At 38.9% G+C, this 25,205-nt stretch overlaps 1 protein-coding gene across 2 annotated transcripts in view; it reads left to right on the forward strand.

Annotated features, from left to right (window-relative positions):
* SOS2 (SOS Ras/Rho guanine nucleotide exchange factor 2) overlaps positions 1-25,205 on the forward strand; it is a 110,523-nt gene that overhangs the window by 82,963 nt on the left and 2,355 nt on the right. The window contains exons 17-22 of one of the 2 annotated variants that reach the window (XM_002718299.5): positions 5,459-5,576; positions 7,920-8,092; positions 10,687-10,803; positions 15,497-15,761; positions 17,310-17,351; positions 24,396-24,505. In XM_002718299.5, coding sequence (XP_002718345.2) covers positions 5,459-5,576; positions 7,920-8,092; positions 10,687-10,803; positions 15,497-15,761; positions 17,310-17,351; positions 24,396-24,505 — 825 coding nt within the window. The remainder of the gene's footprint in view (positions 1-5,458; positions 5,577-7,919; positions 8,093-10,686; positions 10,804-15,496; positions 15,762-17,309; positions 17,352-24,395; positions 24,506-25,205) is intronic. The other variant, XM_051822817.2, reaches the window with a different exon arrangement.

The following is a 25,205-nucleotide window of genomic DNA, read 5'->3' on the forward strand; positions in this document are numbered from 1 at the left end:
TTTCTATTGGTGGAAATCCTGTGTCAAAATATTTGTACATTTTAAGACTTTTCATAGGTTTTTTGGTAAGATTTATTTTATTTATTTTGTAAGACAGAGAGTGAGGGAGAGAGAGGGAGAGATAAAACTTCTCATACTTTTGCCAAAGTGTTTCCTAATAAGACATGAAAAATGTTACTGGGTATTCACTAGTTTTTTTTTTTTTTTTTAAGATTTATTTGTATATTTATTTATTTATTTGAAAAGAAGAATTACAGAGGCAGAGGTAGCGAGCTGTAGATTATATGGGTCAAAAATAAAAACTCATTTTAAAAATTAAATGTCTCTTTTTAAATGTTTTTTGGCTGCTTTTCTTCTTTGTGATTTATCTGTTCATGTCCTTTGGTGTTTATATTTTATTGATTATTATATAGACTATGAAGATACTAAAGATTTTAACTTGGTCAAACTCTGTATTTTCCCATTTGTATATACCTTTGTTTTTACCTGCTTTTCAATTAAAAATACACTTTGACATATTTCATAAATCAAAACTCTGTTAGTGAAGGGTAGTAAGTTACAAGCTCGCCTATACAAATATTGCTTTTGGGGGGCTGGCACTGTGGTGCAGTGGGTTAAAGCCCTGGCCTGCTTCACCAGGGCTCTGTTTTGAGTGCCAGCTACTCCACTTCTGACCCAGCTCTCTGCTATGGCCTGGGAAAGCAGTGGAAGATGACCCAACTCTTTGGACCTCTGCACCTGCGTGGGAGACCTGGAAGAAGCTCCTGGCTCATGGCTTTGGATCAGCTCAGCACTGGCTATTACAGTCATTGGGATGGAAGACCTCTCTCTCTCTCTTTCTCTCTCTCTCTCTCTGGCTCTGCCTATCTCTGTAACTCTGTCTTTCAAATAAATAAAATAAGTCTTTTTTTTTTTTAATATTGCCTTTGGGGCTGTGAATTTTTACAGTCTCTCTGAAAAGTCATCTAGCAATGTATTTGAAATCAGAAGTACACATATCTTAAAGAAAATCCTAAAGAAGTAAAAGTACCAGATTTTGTAATGTTATGTGTACATAGTCACTATATCTTTATTTATAGTTGTAGAAAACAAGAAGTTACCTGAATGCCCCTCACTAGGAGAATAATTACATGCATTATCTTAACAACTGTAGTGTGAAATATTGTTCAGCTATGGAAAAAAAAAGTGAGTGGATCTATGTATATTGTCTTGGAAAAATACTTGTGATTGTTATGGTCAAAATCCATAAGAAAGCTTCAGAATAACTTATGATTCCATTGTAGTATAACAAAAAGAAAAACTATAAATTTTTAAGTGAAATTACTTGAGTATTGACAATAGTATAGAAGAATGTATATTCCTTTTTTTTGTTTTTTATTTTATTTTTTTAAATTTTTTTTATTTTTTGACAGGCAGAGTGGACAGTGAGAGAGAGAGACAGAGAGAAAGGTCTTCCTTTGCCGTTGGTTCACCCTCCAATGGCCGCCGCGTCTGGCGCACCGCGCTGATCCGGTGGCAGGAGCCAGGAGCCAGGTGCTTTTCCTGGTCTCCCATGGGGTGCAGGGCCCAAGCACCTGGGCCATCCTCCACTGCACTCCCCGGCCACAGCAGAGAGCTGGCCTGGAAGAGGGGCAACCAGGACAGAATCCGGCGCCCCAACCGGGACTAGAACCCGGTGTGCCGGCGCTGCTAGGCGGAGGATTAGCCTAGTGAGCCGCGGCGCCGGCCTCCTTTCTTTTTTTTTTTTTTTGTAAGATTTATTTTATTTATTTGAAAGTCAGAGTTACAGAGAGAAGTAGAGAGAGAAAGAGAGGTCTTCCATCTGCTGGTTCACTCCCCAGATGGCTGCGACGGACGGAGCTGTACCAAAGTGGAGCCAGGAGCCTCCTCCAGGTCTCCCACGTGGGTGCAAGGGCCCAAGGACTTGGGCCATCTTCTACTGCTTTCCCAGGCCATAGCAGAGAGCAGGATTGGAAGAGGAGCAGCTGGGACTAGAACCGGCGCCCATATGGGATGCCAGCGCTTCAGGCCAGGGTTTTAACCTGCTGCGCCACAGCACCAACCCCTGTGTATATTCCTTTCTTAACATTGCTTTCTTTAGTGGGTTGTAATTAGAGGAGAGGAGAGGAAAAACTGCTTTATGTATGCATTTTAATTTCTATAATTTTTAATTTCAGTCTGATTTTGAAAAACTCTGGCATATTTTATTCATTTTGATATGTTGGGTTTTAATTTTTTTGAAAATATTGGATACACAACAGTATTTGTAAAATTATGTATTAAGTATAAAGAATAAAAATTAAAAAAAAAAAACCTATCTCTGAGGCATCCAGTTTCCTTCCTTGCCACCTCAGGATCAACCACCATTCTGAATTTTTTTTTTTTTGACAGGCAGAGTGGACAGTGAGAGAGAGAGAGAGAGAGAAAGGTCTTCCTTTGCCGTTGGTTCACCCTCCAATGGCTGCCGCGGCCAGCGCACTGCAGCCGGCGCACTGCGCTGATCCAAAGGCAGGAGCCAGGTGCTTCTCCTGGTCTCCCATGCAGGTGTAGGGCCCAAGCACTTGGGCCATCCTCTACTGCACTCCCTGGCCACAGCAGAGAGCTGGCCTGGAAGAGGGGCAACCAGGACAGAATCTGGTGCCCCGACCGGGACTAGAACCCGGTGTGGTGTGCCGGCTCCGCAAGGCGGAGGATTAGCCTATTGAGCCACGGCACCGGCTACTATTCTGAATTTTACGCTTTATGTCTCTAAACTTTATTTATTTGTTTGAATATTTAATTTTATGTGAATATAACTCTGCAATGACTCTCACTCGGTATTATGTCTCCTAACATTTTCCATGATTTTTCTTGTAACTGTAGCTCATAGTCATTTAATAGCCATATTATAGGAATAAATTTACCAAAGTGTACTCACTCACTTATTAGTTAAGGATTATTTGGGTTGTTTCCCCTGTTGGGCAATCATCAGCATTTGTCCTATGAGCATTTTTTACATGTATATACACATGTACACACATGCAAGACCCTAAAAGAATTTGTAGAAGTAGATTACTAAATAATAGGATATGGGTGTCTTCTACTCTGCTAGATAAGGCTAAATTGTTTTAAGTAGTTGTAATTTACACTCTAATCAAAAATTTATGAGATCCAATTATTTCACGTAGTCACCAACACTGGTATTGTTAATCCTTTAAATTTTTCTAGTCTTGTAGTTTGGGTTTCTATTTCCCTAATATCAAATGTTTATTGATTCTTTGTATTTCTTCTTGTGGAAGTTTTCAGACTTTCATTGTTTTTTCTTGTGGAATTGTATGAATTCTCTTATATTCTTTATTCTAATCTTTTGTCAATTATGTGTGCTATCAATATCTCCTCCTAGATTGAAGCCCTTTCTTTTTTAATCTCTTATGATTCTTTTTGAGAACAAGAATTCTTAATTTAGTCAAATACACTTATTTTTTACTTTGTAATTAGCATTTTTTGTATTCAATTTAATAGATTTCCCCTCTGTTGTCTTAATATTTTGTCTTTCTCATGAAATCTTAGTACAGCTAAGAATGCATTTTGAATATGAATAATGTTAGTGTCTAATTTCAAATTTTGTTCTATATGCCTACCCAGTTGCTGCCATGCATTTATTTCCATCTTTGCCCCATTAATCGGAAGTGTTAGCTGTACTGTTAGTCAAGGTCCACACGTGTGGGGCTGTTTCTGGCTTTTCTCTTCTGTTCCTTTTTTCTGTTTGATTTCTCCTGTGTCAGTGCCATATGTCTTACTTGCCATAACTTTATATTAGTTCTTAAGAAGGAATAGGATACATTTCCACCAACCTTATTTATTTTCATTTTTAAAAGTGGACCTATTGGCCCTTTGTTTTTTCTGTGTAAATTTTAGATTTGTGTAAGTTACATTAAAAATTTGAATATTTAATAGGAGTTGCATTGGATTTATAAGGCAATTAGTGAAGAATTGACATTTTAACAGTGATGAATCTTCCCAACCATGGACGTAGTTTATCTCTGCCCTTATTTACTCATTTAGTGAACTTTCATTGTTTTCCTGACAGATAGCTCACACTGATTTTGTTAAATTTTTATTAGATTATTTTTTAAAATCATGTCTTCTTTATTGATGATAGGTTTTCATATATAACAATAAAGTTGATTTTTGGTTATTGGTTTTATAGAAAACATTAGTAAATTCTCATTAGTAGTCTATATGTGAATTTATTTAAGTTTTTTCCTAGAAAGTCATATGCTCTATAAATAGTGACAGAATTTTTTCTTTTCTTGTCCGTGTTAGCTAGGACTTTTTTGTAGTGCTGAAAAGGCTACAATGCAGTCATCTTTATTTTAGCTTTTTCTTTAACTTAAAGGAAATACGTTGAATAGTCCTTCTCTCCTCCTTCTCTCCTCCTTCTCTCCTCCTTCTCTCCTCCTTCTCTTCTCTTCTTTTCTTTTCCTGATTCTGAGGCCAGAGTGCTGTTTAGGACATCTGCCATTCTATGGTTCTGCTGTGTATCTAGCTTCCATGTTGGATCATTCTCTCCCTTTTTTATTCTATCAGCTAGTATTTGCAGACACTAGTCTTGTTTATGTGCTCCCTTTGGCTCTTAGTCCTATCATTATGATCAATTGTGAATAGAAATTGGAACTAACCCAAGTGCCCATCAACAGTAGACTGGATAAAGAATAGTTTTTCAAGTGTAATGTTTGCTATGGGTTTTGTGTGTGTGTGTGTGTGTGTGTGTGTTCGTGTGTTATAAATTTTTTAAAAAGTGGTTTTTTTTAATTTCTTTATTTTATTTATTTGAGAGGCAGAGAGAGAGAGTGCGTTCCCACCTACTGGTTCATTCCCAAAGTGCCTGAGAGCCAAAAACTCAATCCAGTTCTGGCAAGGACCCAACCACTGCCTCAGAGTACACATTAGCAGAAAGCTGGGCCTTGAACCCAGACACTCATTAAAAAGGACGTGGGTATCGCAACCATAGTCTTAACCACTATGCCAAACATCTGCCTCATGTGTATATACTTCAAATTAATTTACAGTAAGAAAATGTAATAAATATAAAAGAAGTTCCTGTGCTTAATTTGTTTACTACATTTTTGTTAGAATCTTCTTACTTTCCTTCTCTTTACCAAAATTCACTTTACCCCTTCTTTCAATAGAAAACTGTTTGAATACCAAGGGATTATAATTTTCTTCTCCTACCTCTGTAACTTGAATTCCTAGCTAATCAGAATTATAACTAACAGAGTCCTGAGGAAGAAATTTTTTTTCTTGTTTAATCCTCTGTTTATTTTGGAAAAAACTAAAGTTTTAGGTTTTATACTTATAAAGAAAAAAATCATTTCAGACAATGCCAAAGAATAACAATTTTATAAAATTTAAAACTCTACATTTTAAATATGATTGAATTGTTTTAAAAATTATACTCAATTTATATTTTTTAAAGGCATTGCAGGAAAGAAAACGAAGAATTTTGGATGAAGCTGTTGAATTGAGTCAAGATCACTTTAAAAAATACCTAGTAAAACTTAAGTCAATCAATCCACCTTGTGTGCCTTTTTTTGGTAAGTTACTAAATATGAATGTATTTAGAGAATGAGTGTGTTGTAGCCAAAAGAAAAGGCTAGGCAGTAGAGGCAGGTTGTCCCTACTTTTTATCATCTTATCTACTTTCATTGGCTATATTTATTACTAAGAAAATCTTAAACTCTTTACATCATTACCTATGCAATAATGATTATGACAATTACCTCATTGAGTTGTTGTAAGACTTAAAGATATTTTAACTGTACTACCTGATACAAAGTCTAGCACGTAGTAGGCACAGGTGAAATGGTAACTTATTTTTATTGTATCTCTCTAGTTACATCACTGCTGCAATGTTTGTTTCCCCCATTTTTTTTTAACTCATGTTTTCTCTATATTAGAGGCTTTTAGGTGACTTTTCAGAATTAAGATATTGATATACATTAGGCAGCATTTTGTAAGGTAAAGTTTTCTTAAACGTAGTCATGTGTTTAACGACAGGGACACGTTCTGAGAAATGCATCTTTAGATGATTTCACTGTTGCATGAACATCACAGAGTACACTTGACAAACTCAGATGGGATAGGTCAGTAGGTCAGTGCCTCAGTGTGACTGACAATCTAGAGACTCAGCAAACATGAGATAAGTGAGGCCACTGCCACTGTAACATGTCAGTGTTTTACAGGGAACTTTTTTTTTTTTTGTAAGTATAAGGAATATACTCTTAGCAGTAAAAAGTATGATATAGTAAATATATAAACCAGCACCATAATCATTTATCATTAGCAAGTATTATGTACTGTTGATAACTGTGCGACCCCGTTGTATGACTGGCAGCACAGTAGGCTTGTTTACGTGGACATTACCACATGACATGAGTAATGTGTTGTGCTACAACAGTATGATGAATGCTGCATCATTAAGTGACAGGAATTGTTCAGCTCCATTATATTATGGGACTATCATCAAATATGTGGCCTGTTGTTGACTGAAACTGTTATGCAGCTCATCACTTTTCTATTGATAAAGAATGATTTGAATCATTTTCAGCTTTAGCACTATTGACATTTTGAGCCAGTTAGTTCTGTGTTGTGAAGGGTTCTCATGTACACTGTAGGAAGTTTAATAGCCTCTTTGCCTCTATTTACTGGATACCAGTAGTATGCTTCTCCTCACTGTGATCACCCAAAGTGTTTCCAGATGTTCCCAGATATCCCATGGGGGACAAAATTGCTTCGAATTGAGAACTGTCAATTTAAATGAATCATTAGTTATGCATGAAAAAGAGATTAAAATCATTTTTATATTCCAGGGGTGAGAAATAATTATTTTTCTATCTGAATTACTGGCTCTGAAAATAATTAGTTTATAACTATGTAATCTTATTAACCAAAATTGGCTTAAAATACTGATTAATAATCACTTAAGATTATTAACCTTAAATATTTATAATCATATATTAAAAATTTGTCATAATAATATAACACAGAGGTTAGTGTTGTCGCACAGTGTGTTAAGCCCCTGCTAGTGATGCAGGCATCTGTATCAGAGCACTTATTGAGTCCCAGCTATTTCACTTCCAGTCTGATTCCCTGCAAATACATATGGGAAAGTAATGAAAGATGGCTGAAGTACTTGGGTTCCTGCAACCCCTGTGGAAGACCCTGATGGGGTTCCTGGCACCTGAGTTTGGCCTGGCCCAGACCTGTCGCAGCCATTTGGGGAATGAACCAATAGATAGATTTCTCCCTCTCTCTCATTTTCTCTCTCTGGCACTCTGTTGCAAATAATGAAAATTTTTTAAAAATAGATTTAACACTTAAAATTTAGACTGTGAAATTAGGGTTTAGAAAATTTTAATTTAAAAGTTTTAATATTTATTTTCATTTCATTTGACAGAGAAGAGTCTTCCATCCACTGTTTTACTCCCCAGGTGATCACAACAGCCTGGGCTGGGCCAGGCCAAAGCAAGAGGCCAAAACTTATCTAAGTCTTCCTCATGGTATCAGGGACTCAAGTACTTGAGCCATCTTCTGCCTCCCAGGGTGTGCATTAGCAGGAAGCTGTATGGGAATCAGGAAAGCATACATTCCAGTATGGGATATGGATATCCCAAGCAGCAACTTAATGGCTGTACAACACTCCTGCCCCAGTAAAGCTTAATTTGCCATCAGACTAGTAGTGTTCATTTTCTTTTTATTTTAAATTATTTCCATGTTGAATAATTCTTACTGGAAAATTAATGACTAAGTCTATTAAACATATCAACATTTCAGGAGTAGAATTGCTGAATTATATATGATGCCTTTCAATTTTATTAGGTCAAATATTGATTAACCAATTTTAAAATAACTTTTCTTTAAATGTTTTCTTTTACTAGGAATATATTTAACAAATATACTGAAGACTGAAGAAGGAAATAATGATTTCTTAAAAAAGAAAGGGAAAGACTTAATCAATTTCAGTAAGAGGAGGAAAGTTGCTGAAATTACTGGGGAAATTCAGCAATATCAGAATCAGCCTTACTGTTTACGGATAGAACCAGAAATGAGGGTAAATATTTTCTTTGCTTATCTTTAAAAAGTGTTCTCTAAGAAATACCATAGTCATTTATGATGCTATTTATCTTGCTATGAAAATAATAATAGTCACTAGATAAGTTAATTATTCTACATTATCTACAGTTATTAATATTATTAAGTACTTTGTCTTGAAAGTTTTGCTTCTTTGTGAGCTGGTTCAAGCAACAATTCCACAAAGTAGAAATGGAAGAAGCTTTCTGATGTCCATGCAGTAAAAAGAAAATCTGCTACTAGTATTACCATTGATTGAAAGCCATTTTAGGTATTTTACATGTGCTGTGATAACATTACATGACTGATTTCTTCAGATGAACTCTGTGTTTAAAGACTCAATAGGGGCTGGCACTGTGGCACCAGCATCCCAAATGGGCGCCGGTTCTAGTCCAGCTGCTCCTCTTCCAATCCAGCTCTCTGCTGTGGTCTGGGAAAGCAGTGGAGGATGGCCCAGGTCCTTGGGTCCCTGCACCCGCGTGGGAGACCGGGAAGAAGCACCTGGCTCCTGGCTTCAGATTGGCGTGGCTCCGGCCGTTGAGGCCACTTGGGGAGTGAACCATTGGATGGAAGGTTCTCTCTCTATTCCTCTCTGTGTAACTCTGCCTTTCAAAAAATAAAATAAAATAAAATAAATCTTTAAAAAAGAAGACTCATAGAGGAAAGGTCAGGAGAGTGGTGAATATATGTATAACAGAAGGTTTTTTTCAACATTCTATCAACTAATGTCCTATTTTCAGGAATAGTGTATAATGTTGATTTTGTGTTACCATAAAATGGAAGGTACCTTCCAAATTAGAGCAAATTGTGATATTATGGCCAGTGCTAGACCAGACTGAAGCCAGGAGCCAGTAGCTTCTTCTAGGTCTCCCACATGGGTAGCAGGGACCCAAGCACTTGGGTCATCATCTGCTGCTTTTCCCAGGCCATTTTCAATGAGCTGGCTCAGAAGTGGAGCCACTAGGACATGAACTGGTGCCCATATGGGTTGCCGGTGTCATAGGTGGCAGCTTTACATTCTACATCACAATGCCAGCCCCGTCTATTCACATTTTAAACCATAGTTAAACACTCTAAATCATATTTAAAAACAGTGAGAAAATAAAGAGTAGCTGTTATAGCTTTCTGAAAGCCTTTAAATCACTATTTGGTCATTTTGTTAGTTTAGCTAAGCTGAGTATAAGAACAACTTAATGTTGTTAGAGAGTAGTATAGGGGCTGGCGCTGTGGCTTACTGGGTAAAGCCAGCACCTACAGTGCTGGCATCCCATATGGGTGCCAGTTCAAGTCCCAGCTGCTCCACTTCCGATTCAGCTCCCTGCCAATGCACCTGGAGAAGCAGTGAAAGATGGCCCAAATGCTTGGGCCCCTTCAATTATGTGGGAGACCTGGAAGAAGCTCCTGGCTTCAGATCAGCCCAGACCTGGTTGTTGAAGCAGTTTGGAGAGTGAACCAGCAGATGGAAGATATCTCTCTCCCCGCCCCCCCCCCCTTCTCTATAACTCTGACTTTCCAAATAAATAATCTTTAAAAAAAAAAAAAAAACACCAAGTTCTATGGTGTTACCTCACTTTTGCAGAAAAATTCAATATATATGCTTTTATTCACACAGGAGAAACATTGGAGGATATTCCAATGATAAAATGTAAACAGTGAGAGATGTCTGGTTAGTGAGATTACTGTTTCTTCTTCTTTTTTGGTACTTTGCTAACATCATCTAAATGTTCTGGTTAAATTTAAACCTAAAACATTTTTTTGCATTAGAAGTTAGGACATCTAAGTTCAGATTTCTAGTTGTTCCAGAAATTACTTTTGAATAGACCTTAATCCAACTTAACTCCATTTTTTGGTGATTTTCTAAATTTAATTGTGGATTATACCTGTAATTTTGTTCTATATTTAGTGTCAGATTAGTGATGATCATGCTGTTTTCTTAGTAAGTACAATTTATATATGTTATCATAGTAATGACAAGTGATACTATTGAGCTGTTAATATAATAATAAATGAAAATCTCATCTTTTTTTTAAACGATTTATTTGAAGTGTAGAGTTATAGGGAGAGTGAGAGTCAGAGAGAAAGATCTTCCATCCACTGGTTCACGTCCCAAATGGCTGCAACAGACAGTGCTGAGCCGATCTGAAGCCAGGAGCCAGGAGCTTCTTCCAGGTCTCCCACACGGGTGCAGGGGCCCATCTTCTACTGCTTTCCCAGGCCATAGCAGAGAGTTGGATGGGAAGAGGAGCAGCTAGGACACAAACCAGCACCCATATGGGATGTTGGCACCACAGGAGGAGAATTAACCTAAGGCACTTCAGCACTGGCCCCAAACTGCTCATCTTAATTTAACTTTAAGGCCTGAATATAGCTTCTACAGAAATTATACAATCTTATTCAAAAGCAGAGAAACTAGAATGAGCAATTCTTGTGAACTTCACAGATGTGATCCCTTCTTTCATTGATAACTGTTTTAGCACTAAAATGATGAGAAATAATTCTTTTCAAAATTTTTAATATGACATTACTGTAGTAAGACCTAAAATATATACTTAATAGGTATTTGTTTAATTCCAGAGATTCTTTGAAAACCTTAACCCCATGGGAAGTGCATCTGAAAAAGAGTTTACAGATTATTTGTTCAACAAGTCTCTAGAAATTGAACCCCGAAACTGCAAGCAGCCACCTCGATTTGTAAGTCCAATTTTAGAAAAATTGTTCTGCTTTTAAAATTAGTGTTATTTTCATTATTTAGTGACTTTTTCCTTTAACACTGCAATATAATCAGCTGTTTCTAGGTGTTTGTTTTATAGTACTATACTGTTTTATAGTACTATACTATTTCTAAAATTATATTATGGAGGAAAATATCAGGCTTTTGATAAAATCTTACTTTTATCTTAGTGCCACTTTTTTTAGAAAGCTTTTATTTAATAAATATAAATTTGATAAGTACAACTTTTGGATTATGGAGGTTTTTCCCCCATACCCGCCCTCCTAACCCCAAACCATCCCACCTCCTACTCCCTCTCCCATCCCATTCTTCATTAAGATTCATTTTTAATTATCTTTATATACAGAAGATCAACTTTATACTAAGTAAAGATTTCAACAGTTTGCACCCACACAGACACACAAAGTATAAAGTACTGTTTGAAGAGTAGTTTTACCGTTAATTCTCATAGTATAACACATTAAGAACAGAGGTCTAACATGGGGAACAAGTGCACAGTGACTCCTGTTGTTGATTTAACAGTTGACACTCTTATTTATGACTTCAGTGATCAGTGTCATGAGCTGCCAAGGCTATGGAAGCCTCTTGAGTTCACAAACCTTGACATTATTTAGACAAGGCCATAATCAAAGTGGAAGTTCTCTCCTCCCTTCAGAGAAAGGTACTTCCTTCTTCAATGACCCCTTCTTTCCACTGGGATCTCACTCACAGAGATCTTTCATTCAGGTCATTTTTTTTTTTAATTTTTTCTTTTCTTTTCTTTTTATTTTTTTGCCACAGTGTCTTGGCTTTCCATGCCTGAGAAACTCTTATGGGCTTTTTAGCCAGATCCAAATGCCTTAAGGGCTGATTCTGAGGCCAGAGTGCTGTTTAGGGCATTTGCCATTGTGGGGAGCAACTCGGACTAGACTAAGTTACTGGAATTAAGACTTATTCTATGCATCTGCTCTCCCACAATATGGCGTTGGGAGAGGAGGAAACAGCTTCTACGCAGCTGCCTCTCGCCAACTTGAGTGATGACCTCCAGGAGCTGATCCTGCTCCTGATTGGAGGAGAGCAGCGTACTCGGCGTGTGGGCAGCTGAGTTGGGATTGGTGGAAGAGGACTATAAAGGAGGAGAGAGACAACATGCACGAGGAACATCTAAGGGGAACATCTATCTGAAGGAACACCTGTGCAGCCCCCGAGAAGAGCCGGCCAGCAGTGTGCCGCTCCCCCGCGGAAGTGGGGAAAGTGGCTAGGGGGAACCGCCCTTCCACGGAGGTGGAAGAGATGGTAGCCAACCCGGGAAGAACCAGCAGCAAACCCGGGGAGGGCCGAGCAGACAAAAGAACAGCGGAGGGTCCTGTGTCGTTCCTCCACAAAGACGGGGAGCGACAGCCATTCTATGAGTCTGCTGTGTATCCCGCTTCCCATGTTGGATTATTCTCTCCTTTTTAATTATATCAATTATTATTAGCAGACACTGGTCTTATTTATGTGATCCTTTTGACACTTAATCCTATCTTTATGATCAGTTATGAACTTAAATTGATCACTTTAACTAGTAAGATAGCATTCGTACCTGCCAACTTAATGGGATTTGGAGTCCCATGGCAAGTTTTTAGCTTTACCCTAGAGGTAAGTTGAGGGAACATGTGCCAAACCGTACGTCTTCTCCCTCTCTTATTCCCACTCTTAATTTTAACAGGGATCAATTTTCAGCTGGATTTAAACACTTAAGAATAATTCTTAATTAAAGGGTTCAACCAATGGTATTGAGTAGAAAAAGGAAATACTAAAAAGAATAAAATAGTAAGCTGTTCCTCAACAGTCAGTACAAGAACTGATCAAATTATTATTTCTCATAGTGTCAGTTTCACTTCTACAGGTTACCTTTTAGGTGCTCAGTTGTCATAGATCAGGGAGAACATATGATATTTGTCCCTCTGGGACTGGCTTATTGCACTCAGCATGATGTTTTGCAGATTCCTCCATTTTGTTGCAAGTGATCAGATTTCTTTTTTTTTTTTACCACTGTGTAGTATTCCATAGAGTACATATCCCATAATTTCTTTATCCAGTCTTCTGTTGATGGGCATTTAGGTTGATTCTATGTGTTAGCTATTGTGAATTGAGCTGCAATAAACATTGAGGTACAGACATGTCTTTTATTTGCCAATTTAATTTCCTTTGGGTAAATTCCAAGGAGTGGGATGGCTGGGTCATGTGGTAGGGCTATATTCAGGTTTGAGGAATCTCCAAACTATCTTCCATAGCAGCTTTACCAGTTTGCATTCCCACCAACAGTGGATTAGTGTGCCTTTTCCCCCACATCCTCACCAGCATCTGTTGTTAGTTGAATTCTATAGGTAAGCCATTCTAACCGGGGTGAGGTGAAACCTCATTGTGGTTTTGATTTGCATTTCCCTGATGGCTAGTGATCCTGAACACTTTTTCCTGTGTCTGTTGGCCGTTTGGATTTCCTCTTTTGAAAAATGTCTGTTTAGGTCCTTGGCCCATCTCTTAAGTGGGTTGTTTGTTTTGTTATGGAATTTCTTGACCTCTTTGTAGATTCTGGTTATGAATCCTTTATTAGTTGCATAATTTGAAAATATTTTCTCCCATTCTGTCAGTTGCCCCTTCACTTTCCTGACTGTTTCTTTTGCAGTACAGAAACTCCTCAATTTGATCTAATCCCAGTTGTTAATTTTGGCTTTTGTTGCCTGTGCCTCTGGGGTCTTTTCCAAGAAGTGTTTGCCTGTACCAATGTCTTGCAGGGTTTCTCCAATGTTCTCTAATAATTTGATGGTATCAGGTTGTAGATTTAGATCTTTAATCCATGTTGAGTGGATTTTTATGTAAGGTATAAGGTAGGGGTCTTGCTTCATGCTTCTGCATGTGGAAATCCAGTTTTCCCAGCACCATTTGTTGAATAGACTGTCCTTGCTCTAAGAATAGGTTTTAGCTCCTTGGTCAAATATAGGTTGGCTGTAGATGTTTGGATTGATTTCTGGTGTTTCTATTCTGTTCCATTGGCCTATCCATCTGTTTTTGTACCAGTACCAGAGTGTTTTGTTTATAACTGCCCTGTAGTATGTCTTGAAATCTGGTATTGTGATGCCTCTGGCTCTGTTTTTGTTGTAGAAGATTGTTTTAGATACTCGAGGTCTCCTGTGCCTCCATATGAATTTTAGCATCATTTTTCCCACATCTGAGAAGAATGTCTTTGATATTTTGATTGGTATCATGTTGAATCTGTAAATTGCTTTTGGAAGAATGGATATTTTGGTTGTATTGATTCTTCCAATACATGGACATGGAAGATTTTTCCACTTTTTGGTATCTTCTTCTATTTCTTTCTTTAAAGTTTTGTAATTCTCATCGTAGAGATCTTTGACATCCTTGATTATGTTTATTCCAAGGTATATGATTTTTTTTGTAGCTTTTGCGAATGGGATTAATCTTAGAAGTTCTTTCTCAGCCGTGGCATTGCCTGTGTATACAAAGGCTGTTGATTTTTGTGTATTGATTTTATATCCTGCTGCTTTACCAAACTCTTCCATGAGTTCCCATAGTCTCCTCGTGGAGTTCCTAGGGTCCCTTAAATAAAGAATCATGTGTCTGCAAATAGGGACAGTTTGACTTCTTCCTTCCCAATAGACCACTTGTTTACCTGTCCACTCTTGATCCCTTCTAATGTAAGAGGGAAAGATGTGAGAATCTAACAGGTAGCTGAATTGAACAAAGAACTGAAAAGATTTGGGAAGGAGTAAGCCAGATGTATCATGGCTCCTCTGGCTTGACCATGTCTGTTGCCATTAGGGTTCATTGATCCATGATTGCCACTGGAACCCATTTCTCTCACAGAATTAGCTGCCAGGATTCTCATTACTCCAGGCATTTGCATTGGTTACAGGAATAATGGAAGACCAATTTCTAAGTAGCTAACTGAAAATGTAGCAAGGTTTGAAAGGAAGTAGAAACATTTATAACAAGAATGTTGGGCAAAGCAATAATAAGCTAGGTAGTTTCCTGTTATCTCATCTTCACAACAGTTGTATGTTAGAGATCTTATCCTCATTTTACAAATGAAGAAAACTGAGCCTTACAGGGAATAAATGAAGTTTTCCAGAGATATTGGCACAGTTGAGAATCTGAGTTCTGTGATCTTTTTCATTTGGTTTACCACTGCTAGAGTTTTTTAAATGGGGCAGAAATTAGGGTGGAGGACAACGAGAGTAACTTTCTCCAAAAACTGTAAAGTACTGTTGTGGAGGTTTATCATTCAGTACAGAAAAGAAGGGGGGGGATTTTTTTTTTCTGATGCACATAGCATAATGTGTCACATAAATCATTTTCCCCATAGATATTTGTAAAACTGATATATAATTTGAAAGAGAAGTTTAGGTTCATACGTTTTAGGGGCAAAAAGTTGTTTGCACACATATTGTCAAGAATTTATTTCTACAGTTAGGGAAAGAGATTGCCTTATATTCAAGTCCATCTTAAAGAGTAAGCTAATTAAGTCCAGAAATTTCTACAGGCTGTTCTTAGAGATTGAGATTGTATTCCACTCTCTTAACTGTGTGCTTAAAAATTATTAAGGTAACTCTAAGTCATAAGAACAAAGTACCACAAGTTAGTGATGTTTGTTATGTTTGCTTTTCATAGCCCAGGAAAACAACCATCTCCTTAAAATCTCCTGGAATAAGGCCCAATACAGGCCGACATGGCTCTACCTCAGGCACTTTACGAGGTCATCCAACGCCATTAGAAAGAGAACCGTATAAAATAAGCTTTAGTCGGATTGCTGAAACTGAGCTTGAATCAACAGTGTCAGCACCAACCTCTCCAAATACACCGTCTACTCCACCAGTATCTGCTTCTTCAGACCTTAGTAGTGTGTTTTTAGATGTGGATCTCAACAGTTCCTGTGGTAAGTGTCTGAAATACACTCATAAAAAGGAATTTTGTTTTTCAGGTAATTATTGTCATCTTTTTAATTAGGACACTATAGAATTCTTTGTAAGCTGTATTAGTATGAAAAATGACATCCAACTGTAAAAATGGTGATTAACATAATAACATCATCTGTGCAATGTTTATACATATTATTTTTTTAAGATTTATTGACCGGCGCTGTGGCTCACTAGGCTAATCTACTCTGCCTGCGGTGTCGGCACCCTGGGTTCTAGTCCCGGTTGGGGCGCCGGTTCTGTCCCAGTTGCTCCTCTTCCAGTCCAGCTCTCTGCTGTGGCCCGGGAGTACAGTGGAGGATGGCCCAGGTCCTTGGGCCTTGCACCCGCATGGGAGACCAGGATGGGGCACCTGGCTCCTGGCTTCGGATCGGCGCAGTGCAACGGCCGCAACGCTACAGCCGTAACGCCCCGGCCATAGCAGCCACTTGGTGGGTGAACCAACGAAAAAAGAAAGACTTTTCTGTCTCTCTCACTGATTAAATCTGCCTGTCAAAAAAAAAAAAAAAAAAAAAGATTTATTTATTTATTTGAAAGTCAGAGTCATGCAGAGAGAGAGAGAGAGAGAGAGGTCTTTCATCTGCTGGTTCATTCCCCAGTTGGCCGCAACGGCCGGAGCTGCACCAATCCGAAGGCAGGGGCCAGGGGCTTCTGTTGGGTTTCCCAGGCGGGTGCAGGGGTCCAAGGACTTGGGCCATATTCCACTGCTTTCCCAGGCCATAGCAGAGAGCTGGATAGGAAGTGGAGCAGCTGGGTCTTGAACCAGTGCCCATATGGGATGCTGGTGCTTCAGGCCAGGGCATTAACCTGCTGCACCACAGCGCCAGCCCCATGTACTGTTTATTTTTGAAGATTGATTTATTTAATTGAAAGGTAGAGTAAAAGGGAAAGAGAGAGAGATTGTCCATTGGCTGATTCACTCTCCAAATGGTTGCAAGGATTACACTGGGCCAAACTGAAGCTAGGAAATAGAAACTCCATCTGAGTCTTCTACATGGGTGGCAGGGGCCCAAGTATTTGGGCCATCATTGGCTATTTTCCCAGGTGTTTTCTCAAAGAGCTGTATCATAAATGGAGCAAGTAGGACTCAAACTGGCACTCCCATATGGGATAGCAGCAATGCAGGCAGCAGCTTAACCCCCTACATCATGATGCTACCCCTGTGCATATTATTTGCTAATTTAGTCATTCAACAAAGATTTTAGTACATTTTGGGCTCCACAGTCCCTCATAAGGGAGCAATAGACAGTAAGAAAACAGGTAAGTAAGTTCTATGCGGGAAATTAAGGAGAGACTATGATAAAGTAGGAATCACTTATGCTAAGAAAGGAAAAACATTCCAGGTACAAAGAGTACTGGGTTCCTTTTCTAAAAGGTTACATAGCAAAAGATGGTGATAAAGTTCTGTGCTGTATATGTATTGATATTACTTTATGCAGATATTTACAAAATGAAGCCATATATATAAATTATCCTCCTTTGCGAATTGATTTTTCTTATTCCAATAGGCAGCAATAGCATCTTTGCTCCAGTGCTCTTGCCACATTCAAGTAAGTAAGCATATAAGTTGATTCTAATAAAACAATTGTAAAGGGAATAATCTGGTTGATTAAATTTACATTTGGATTACCGGGTTTTAGCAACATTTGAAGAATAAGAAATGAAAGAAATCTTATAGATGAATTACTTCTAGCTGTGTACTCTTGAAACTTTACTATAGTTTGTTTTCATCATTTTATGACCTGTCTACATGCTAGGGATTATGTGATCTTGAACAAATTACCTCCTCTAAATTATTAAAGATGGAATGCAAGTACTATGTAGAATACCTAGCACATTGTTTGGCAAAGAATGAATAGTAATTTCATATCACTATCACTCTCTGGGTTTTGTGTTCCTTCAATTGTCTCCTTCTACATTGTAGTCTGCCTTTGTGAATTAAAACTTCAGGTATTTCTTGGAATTTATGGATCTTTCTTATTTTTTTGTTCTGTAGTAGAGATGTCTTTATCATGTGTATTAGTTTTTGAGTGCTGCCATAACAAAATACCACCAACTGAAAGTCTTAAAAAAGGATCAATTTTTTGTTTCATAGTTATGGAGGCTAGGAATAAAAAATCAAGTTATTGGCAGGGCCATTTTCCCCCTGAAAATTGGAAAGGAAAATCTTTTGTTGCCATTTCTAGCTTTTGGCAATTGCTGGCAAGCCTTGGCATCTTTTGGTTTATAGATACATCAGTTCAGTCTCTGCTTCTTTTGTCACATGGCTGTGTTCTTTCCCATTGTGTCTCCTCTTCTCTTCTTCAAAAGACACTGTCATGTCATATTGGATTAAAGCCCACTTTAATGCTTTGTCCTATTTTGATACATCTTCAGGGACCATATTTCAAATAAGGTCATAAATACCTGTACTGGGCATTAGAACTTCAACATATAGAGGGGGTAGGGAGTGGGGGAGAGACATAATATTAACTGCAACACTGTGTCATTTTAGAACCAGGAATTCTAAACATTATTTTGTATGATAGTAAAATACATTTTTCATTGGGTAGGAAAATGTTCAGAATAACTGCATAAAATTCTGAATATCCCTAAAACATCCCCCTAAAAAGAAAGAAGATAGTAATATCAAAAGTGCTCAAACAAAAGAAGAAAAACAGTAAGACTCCATCAACAAGACATGAATAGATCCTGCATTTCAAAGAAAATACATGTTGTAAAGAAACAGATAGATAACTGTCATCCCTCAAAATCTAAGAGGGATTTTAATTATGGCATACTTGGTTGCCAGTTCAGTCTTTTGAGTTAATATTTTTTTCTAAGTATGAGCAAGGCTGTGTCAAAGGTACATTACTGGGGCTGGCGCTGTGGCCCAGTGGATTAACCTCCCGTTTGCCATATTAGCATCCCATATCAGAGTGCCAGTTTGAGTCCTGGCTGCTTCACTTCCAACCATCTTCTTGCTAATGTTCCTGGAAAGGCAGCAGATCTTGGTCCAAGTGCTTGGGCCCCTGCCACTCATGTGGGAGACCAGGATGGAATTCTTGACTCCTGGCTCTCTTCTGGCCCAGACCTAGTTCTTCTGTCAGTTTGGGGAGAGAGCCAGCAAATGCAAGATCTCTATAGCTCTCTGTCTGTCATCCCCTCTCTGTCTGTTACTCTTTCAAATAAATAAAGTGTGTTATTTATCCCATGTAAATTGGCATTTGAGGGTACTTCAAAAAATTAATGGAAAATGCATATTATGAAAAAACTGTATGGATTGCAGAATTGTTATACCAGAACTTATCTTCTGGCTCCATTTTTCCATGGATGTTTTGGATTCACCTTATATTAGTATGACTGTCTTAGATAGCAATCTGAAAACAACATATCAAGCCATAAAAACGTTCACACCCTTTGGTCTTAGTCATTTAACAGAAAACTGAATATAGATTGAGAATCTGTAATCTGAAAATCCAGTATACGAAATGTTTCAAAATGCAAAACTTTTTGAGTGCCAACATGACACAAAAAGTGAAAATTCTACACCTGGCCCTATGTGACAGGATGTAGTCAAAATGCAGGCACACTATTCCACTTTCCTGAAGGAAAAAAGACCCTCCTAGCCCCCATTAGCTGGGACTTCTCAAAGTACACCCACAGAGCATAATTATAATGACACAGGTGCAAGCGGGACACACCAGTGACAGGTTCTTCACTGTGTTTTTTTGCTTACTCTCTGCTGTGTGGTAAGGTTATTGGTGGTTGTTGGTGTTAACAGCTGATAAAGGTATTCTGGTGATGCTACTGTGATGCTTAGTTACTGTGAACCCATTCTTTTTTTCACTGTATTACTGGCATTTTTACTCTAAGTACTTATGTGTGAATAGATGTAAGAGAATTATTGCTAATCAGGGATGTATAAATTCAGTCAGGAATGATGGTGACGCCGGGCTGCCACAGATGACATGGAGGCTAAGACTATCACCTTTGCTTTCTGATGGTTCAGTGGACATGAACTATGTGTCATGCTTGTCCATGTGTGTAAGACATAAATACATTTTGTGTTATGAGTCCCATCCCCAAGATAGCTCTGTGTATATGCAAATATTCCAGAGTCCGAAATACAAAACACTTTTTTCTTTTAAAGATTTATTTTATTTATTTGAAAGACAGTTATAGAGAGAGGAAGAGACAGAAGTCTTCCATCCTCTGGTTCACTCCCTAAATGGCCTCAATGGCCAGAACTAAGCCAATTCAAAGCCAGGAGCCAGGAGCTTCTTCCAGGTCTCCTACATGGGTGCAGGGACCCAAGGACTTGGGCTATCCTCTGCTGCTTTTCCAGGTGCATTAACAGAAAGCTGGATTGGAAGTGGAACAGCCTGTGTTCCAGAGGATGCCCTCATAGGATGCCGGCACTGCAGGCCAGGGCTTTAACCTGCTTCACCACAGTGCCGGCCCTCCAAAACACTTCCTTGTTCCAAACTTTTTGAATAAGGAATACACAGCCTGTACTTAGTTTGTACCAGCTACTCTGCTAAGTACTAGGAATTCTGGAACAAACAAGAACAACAAAGTCTTGCCCTTATTTATATACACACATTTTTTTGGATGAAGTCACATGTGTGCAGATCATATTGTTCATCCCTCTTTCTTGTCTTTTCTCCTTTTCATCTTTCCAAACTAATACCGTCAGACAGCTAGTTGTAGGACTCAGTCCTCAGACCTCTTTTCTTATTCATTTAGTTGTCACTTCTTGTATCATGATTTATTCTCATCATTTCTGTGATAAGTCTCAAGCCTGTATCTCTAGTCAGACCTTCTCTTCAGACTGCTGAACTTTCCATTTGGATGTCTTAATAGGAATCTCAAACTTAAATTCTTCACAGTCAAGCTTCTTATCCCCTCCAGTGTTGTTCTTCCTACTACCTCCTCATCTTTATTCTAATAGCAACCATTATTAGGCCAAAAATATTAGAGGTATCTTTTACTTCTTTTTTTTTCTCACACCCAAGTGTGATACATCCTCAAATCTTTTTTTTTTTTTTTTTTTTTTGACAGGTATAGTTATAGATAGTGAGAGGGAGACAGAGAGAAAGGTCTTCTTTCCATTGGTTCATTCCCCAGTGGCGGCTACGGCTGGTGCTGTGCCAATCCAAAGCCTGGAGCCAGGTGCTTCTTCCTGGTCTCCCATGCGGGTGCAGGGGTCCAAGCACTTGGGCCATCCTCCACTGCCCTCCCGGGCCACAGCAGAGAGCTGGACTGGAAGAGGAGCAACTGGGACAGAATCCCGCACCCATATGGGATGCCGGTGCTGCGGGTGGAGGATTACCAAGTGAGCCACAGCGCCGGCCCCCATCCTCAAATCTTGATTTCTCTAGAAACATATCCATGAGCTAACCATTCCACATCATCTCTACTGCTGCCACCTGATCCAAACCACCATACTCTTTCTCTCTCTCTTTACAGTAGCACTGCAACTTCCAATTTTCTCTACTTTGCAACCTCCAGTTTTCTCTACTTCAGTATGTTTTCAACACAGCAGACAGGTCTTATAATTTTAGTTAGACCTTGTCTTGCTTGGGTTTAAAGCCCTCCATTGGCTTTCTGTCTCACAAGTAAAAGCAAAGGATTTTTCAAAGGGCCTACAAAGGCTTACATGGTTTGACCTCCTTTGATCTGTTAGTAGACCTCCTCAAGTACTGTTCTGTCCCTTGGCTCATGCTACTCCAGCTTCTCTGCCACTGGAACACAGTAGACATATGAGGGAGCTTCAAAAACTTCATGGAAAATATTTTGTTTCAAAATATTTTAAAATTCTTGCGTACAAAATCTCTCCTAAACAATTTATGAGTGCTGGTTTGAGTCCTGGCTGCTCCCCTTCTGATCCAGCTCCCTGCTAATGGCCTGGGAAAAGCAGCAGAAGATGGCCCAAGTGTTTGGGCGCCTGCCACCGATGTGGGAGACCCAGAAGAAGCTCCTGGCTTTGGCCTGGCCTAGCCCTGGCCATGGCAGCCATCAAGGGAGTGAACCAATGGATGGAAGATTGATCTCTTTCTCTCTCTCTCTTCTCCCACCGCCCTCCATTCTCTCTTTGTAATAACTTTGACTTTCAAATTAATCAATAAATAGATCTTTTTCTAAAAATAGAAGTTCATGGCAAGTATGTATTATGAAAAAAACTGCACAGATTTCAAAAGTTTGCACCAAAATGAGCTTTTTAATTTCATACCTTTTTGAAGCACCTTATGTTACTGCATTTGGACTTCTCTTGCCATTCCTTCTGCTTATGATGCTCTTCGCTCATTCAGCCTCACGGCTTGCTCCCTGGCCTCCTCCAGGCTTTTGCTTGATGTTAACCTTTGTGAGATCTTTCCTAATCATCCTATTTAAAATTGCTCCTCTTCTACTGCTTTCCATATCCCTTCCCTACCTAATATTTATTTTTATAATTTCTAGCCATTATACATTTAGTAAATTATCTGTTCTCTCTCCATACCCTAGACTCCAGGAAAAAATAATTTACCCTATTTTTTTCACTATTATATTACTAGTACTTGGAAGAGTACCTAAGGGTATATATAAGGTGCCCAACAATCATTTGTTGAGTGGATAGACGGATAAATGAATGGCAAAAAATTGGAAGTGACTTAATTAACTAACATTACAGATATGATAGAGTATCTCACATTCACAAGTTGGAATACTGCAACTATTTAAAAATGTTCATGAAAACTAATCTTAGAGAGAATGTTGTTGATAGAAAATAAAACTATTCACACTTGAATGCCTGCTATGGAGAAGTGTAACTTTGTGGTTAAGTGGTGATTGTAGAGTCAGACCCACATTCAGGAACCCCCACCATTTAGATGTCTTCTGCTTCCATGTGTGTGTTTCTGTAAGGAGAAGACCGATGTATAAGACTGGCTTACACAATAGGAAGGCATTCTCCATAGATGTAATTGGAAGTCTAGAAGAAGACTGTTTTAAGACTGGTTGCTTCAGTGGTTCGGTGACTGGGTTTCTTTTTGATTCTGTGTTGTCCAGATGATCAGGTTTATCTAAGGCTGTTGCACTCCAGGCCCTGAGGATGCTGGCAAGAGTAACAAAGTTTATATGCTGCTTTGTTCAGTCAAGTAATGAGGGCAGGGGTACAGAGACAGATTTACCCAGTGCTGTTCTAGAAGAGCAAGGAACTTTCTTTTCAGCAGCTTCTGGAAAGCTTTGAGATTTTGCTGGTATCTGAATTAAGTCACATGTCTACACTTAAACCAGTCACCCTGGGTGTTGGAATGAGATTGCTAATTAAGCCTCATCTCCAGAGCTAGAACTAAAGAGTAAAGTTAGCTTTTCCTGAAGCACATGATAAAAATCTGGTAACGTTAAAAAAAAGTGAGGACATGAGGCCTGTTCTTGGGTGGGATAGGGTGCACTGGACAGGATTGGCTGACTAACCTGAATAGGACAGATTTCATCACCACCACCACAAGGAGCTCTCACAAAGAACAGAGGATGCTGGTTCGGCATGAGGAACATATCCATAGCAGGGGGTGCTCTGCCTTGCCTCCCCATGCATACTTCACAGGCATCCTTTTTGTGTTAGCTGCTGGCCCGTGCGTCAGAGTTAACTGCAGAGTCACATGATCAGGACAGAGGTTTTTGCCATGGAGTAATGAGTTTGGTATCTCTACTTGGATGTCTCATAAGAAGTTCACTTAGCAGGCTTAAAATTAAACTCATCAACTTAATTCCCTGCTAGCTTCTATGAACCCAATCTCAGTATGATGACAAACAAGACATAGTTCCTGCCTTTTATAATGTCTGTGTTATATATGAACAGGGACTTGAACTGTAATTACAGTTTTTAATAATTATATGAAATAGATAAAAGAAATCAAAATGAAAGTAATTCTTATTCTTTGGTTGACCTGTTTAGTAGTAATTTCCTCTAACCCTTTATTATTTCATAAATTTCCTTTTGTTATTAAATAACATATACATTATCAATGAGGGACTGGCAAAGAGAAAGTTATATGAAACAAACCTACTTTATGGTCCCCCATATGGAGGTTTTCTTATTTTCGTGGTAATGCACCTAAGGCACCTCATTGTAATACATGATACCTCAGCAATACATGATCTCTTCTTAGGATGTTTTTTCTGGAAGCAACCACAGCATATATAAACATTTTTGTTTTTGTGTAATGTTTTAGATATCTATTGCAAAGGCGGGGAAACTTTTTTCTGCCAAGGACCATTTGTATATTTATATCATTCACAGGCCATATAATATTATCAACCTAAAAATTATCCTGCTATAGATTTTTTGAACTTTTAAATGCTGCCTGTGGTTGCCTTGGCAGGGCCAGAGCTAAAGATTTCATGCACGTCAGGACCGGGTGTTCCCTACCCCCCAATCTGTGATATCTGCCATGTATCAGGCACTAATAGGTGCCACAGGTGCCACACGCTACCATTTATTGGGGGCAGGGTGAGGGGATAAACCGAAAGTCTAAAAGACAGTAATAGCAATAATAGTCTGACAAATGCTATTACAAAAGGGATCACAAATTACAATGAATTGTGTTTATCCTAATCTTTTTCTCCTCTAGAGTCCTTCTTCAGTTCCTGTGGTAGTTTACATAAATTAAGTGAAGAGCCACTGATTCCTCCCCCTCTTCCTCCTCGAAAAAAGGTTGATCACGATGTGTCAAATTCCAAGGTAATCACCAGGACATTGATTTACCTCTATTTACTCAAAGTTGTGGATCTTCTAAATAGTGCTCTTTCTTATACGGAGTCTGCCAGTTATATTTTGGCTATCCTTTATGTTTTTTCAACATTTATGTTGTTATGTTTGGAAAATATTTAGTTGTTCAATCCTCAGGAAAAAAATAAGAGAGTGGGTAAATGACAGATACTGAGTACATTTTATTTCTGGTACAGACGGAAAGAACTTTAGTATTTAAAGAATTCCTCAAATTTGAATTGGTGCTTCTCAAACTTAAGTGTGCATTAGTCACCTGGAAGGCTTGTTAAAACCAGATTGTTGGCCGGCGCCGCGGCTCACTAGGCTAATCCTCCGCCTTGCGGCGCCGGCACACTGGGTTCTAGTCCCGGTCGGGGCGCCGGATTCTGTCCCGGTTGCCCCTCTTCCAGGCCAGCTCTCTGCTGTGGCCAGGGAGTACAGTGGAGGATGGCCCAAGTGCTTGGGCCCTGCACCCCATGGGAGACCAGGAGAAGCACCCGGCTCCTGCCATCGGATCAGCGCAGTGCGCCGGCCGCAGTGCACCGGCCGTGGTGGCCATTGGAGGGTGAACCAACGGCAAAAGAAGACCTTTTTCTCTGTCTCTCTCTCTCTCACTGTCTACTCTGCCTGTCAAACAACAACAACAACAAACCAGATTGTTGAGCCCCACCAC

Source organism: Oryctolagus cuniculus, chromosome 12 (genome assembly GCF_964237555.1).
Source record: "Oryctolagus cuniculus chromosome 12, mOryCun1.1, whole genome shotgun sequence".
Lineage (NCBI taxonomy): Eukaryota > Metazoa > Chordata > Mammalia > Lagomorpha > Leporidae > Oryctolagus > Oryctolagus cuniculus.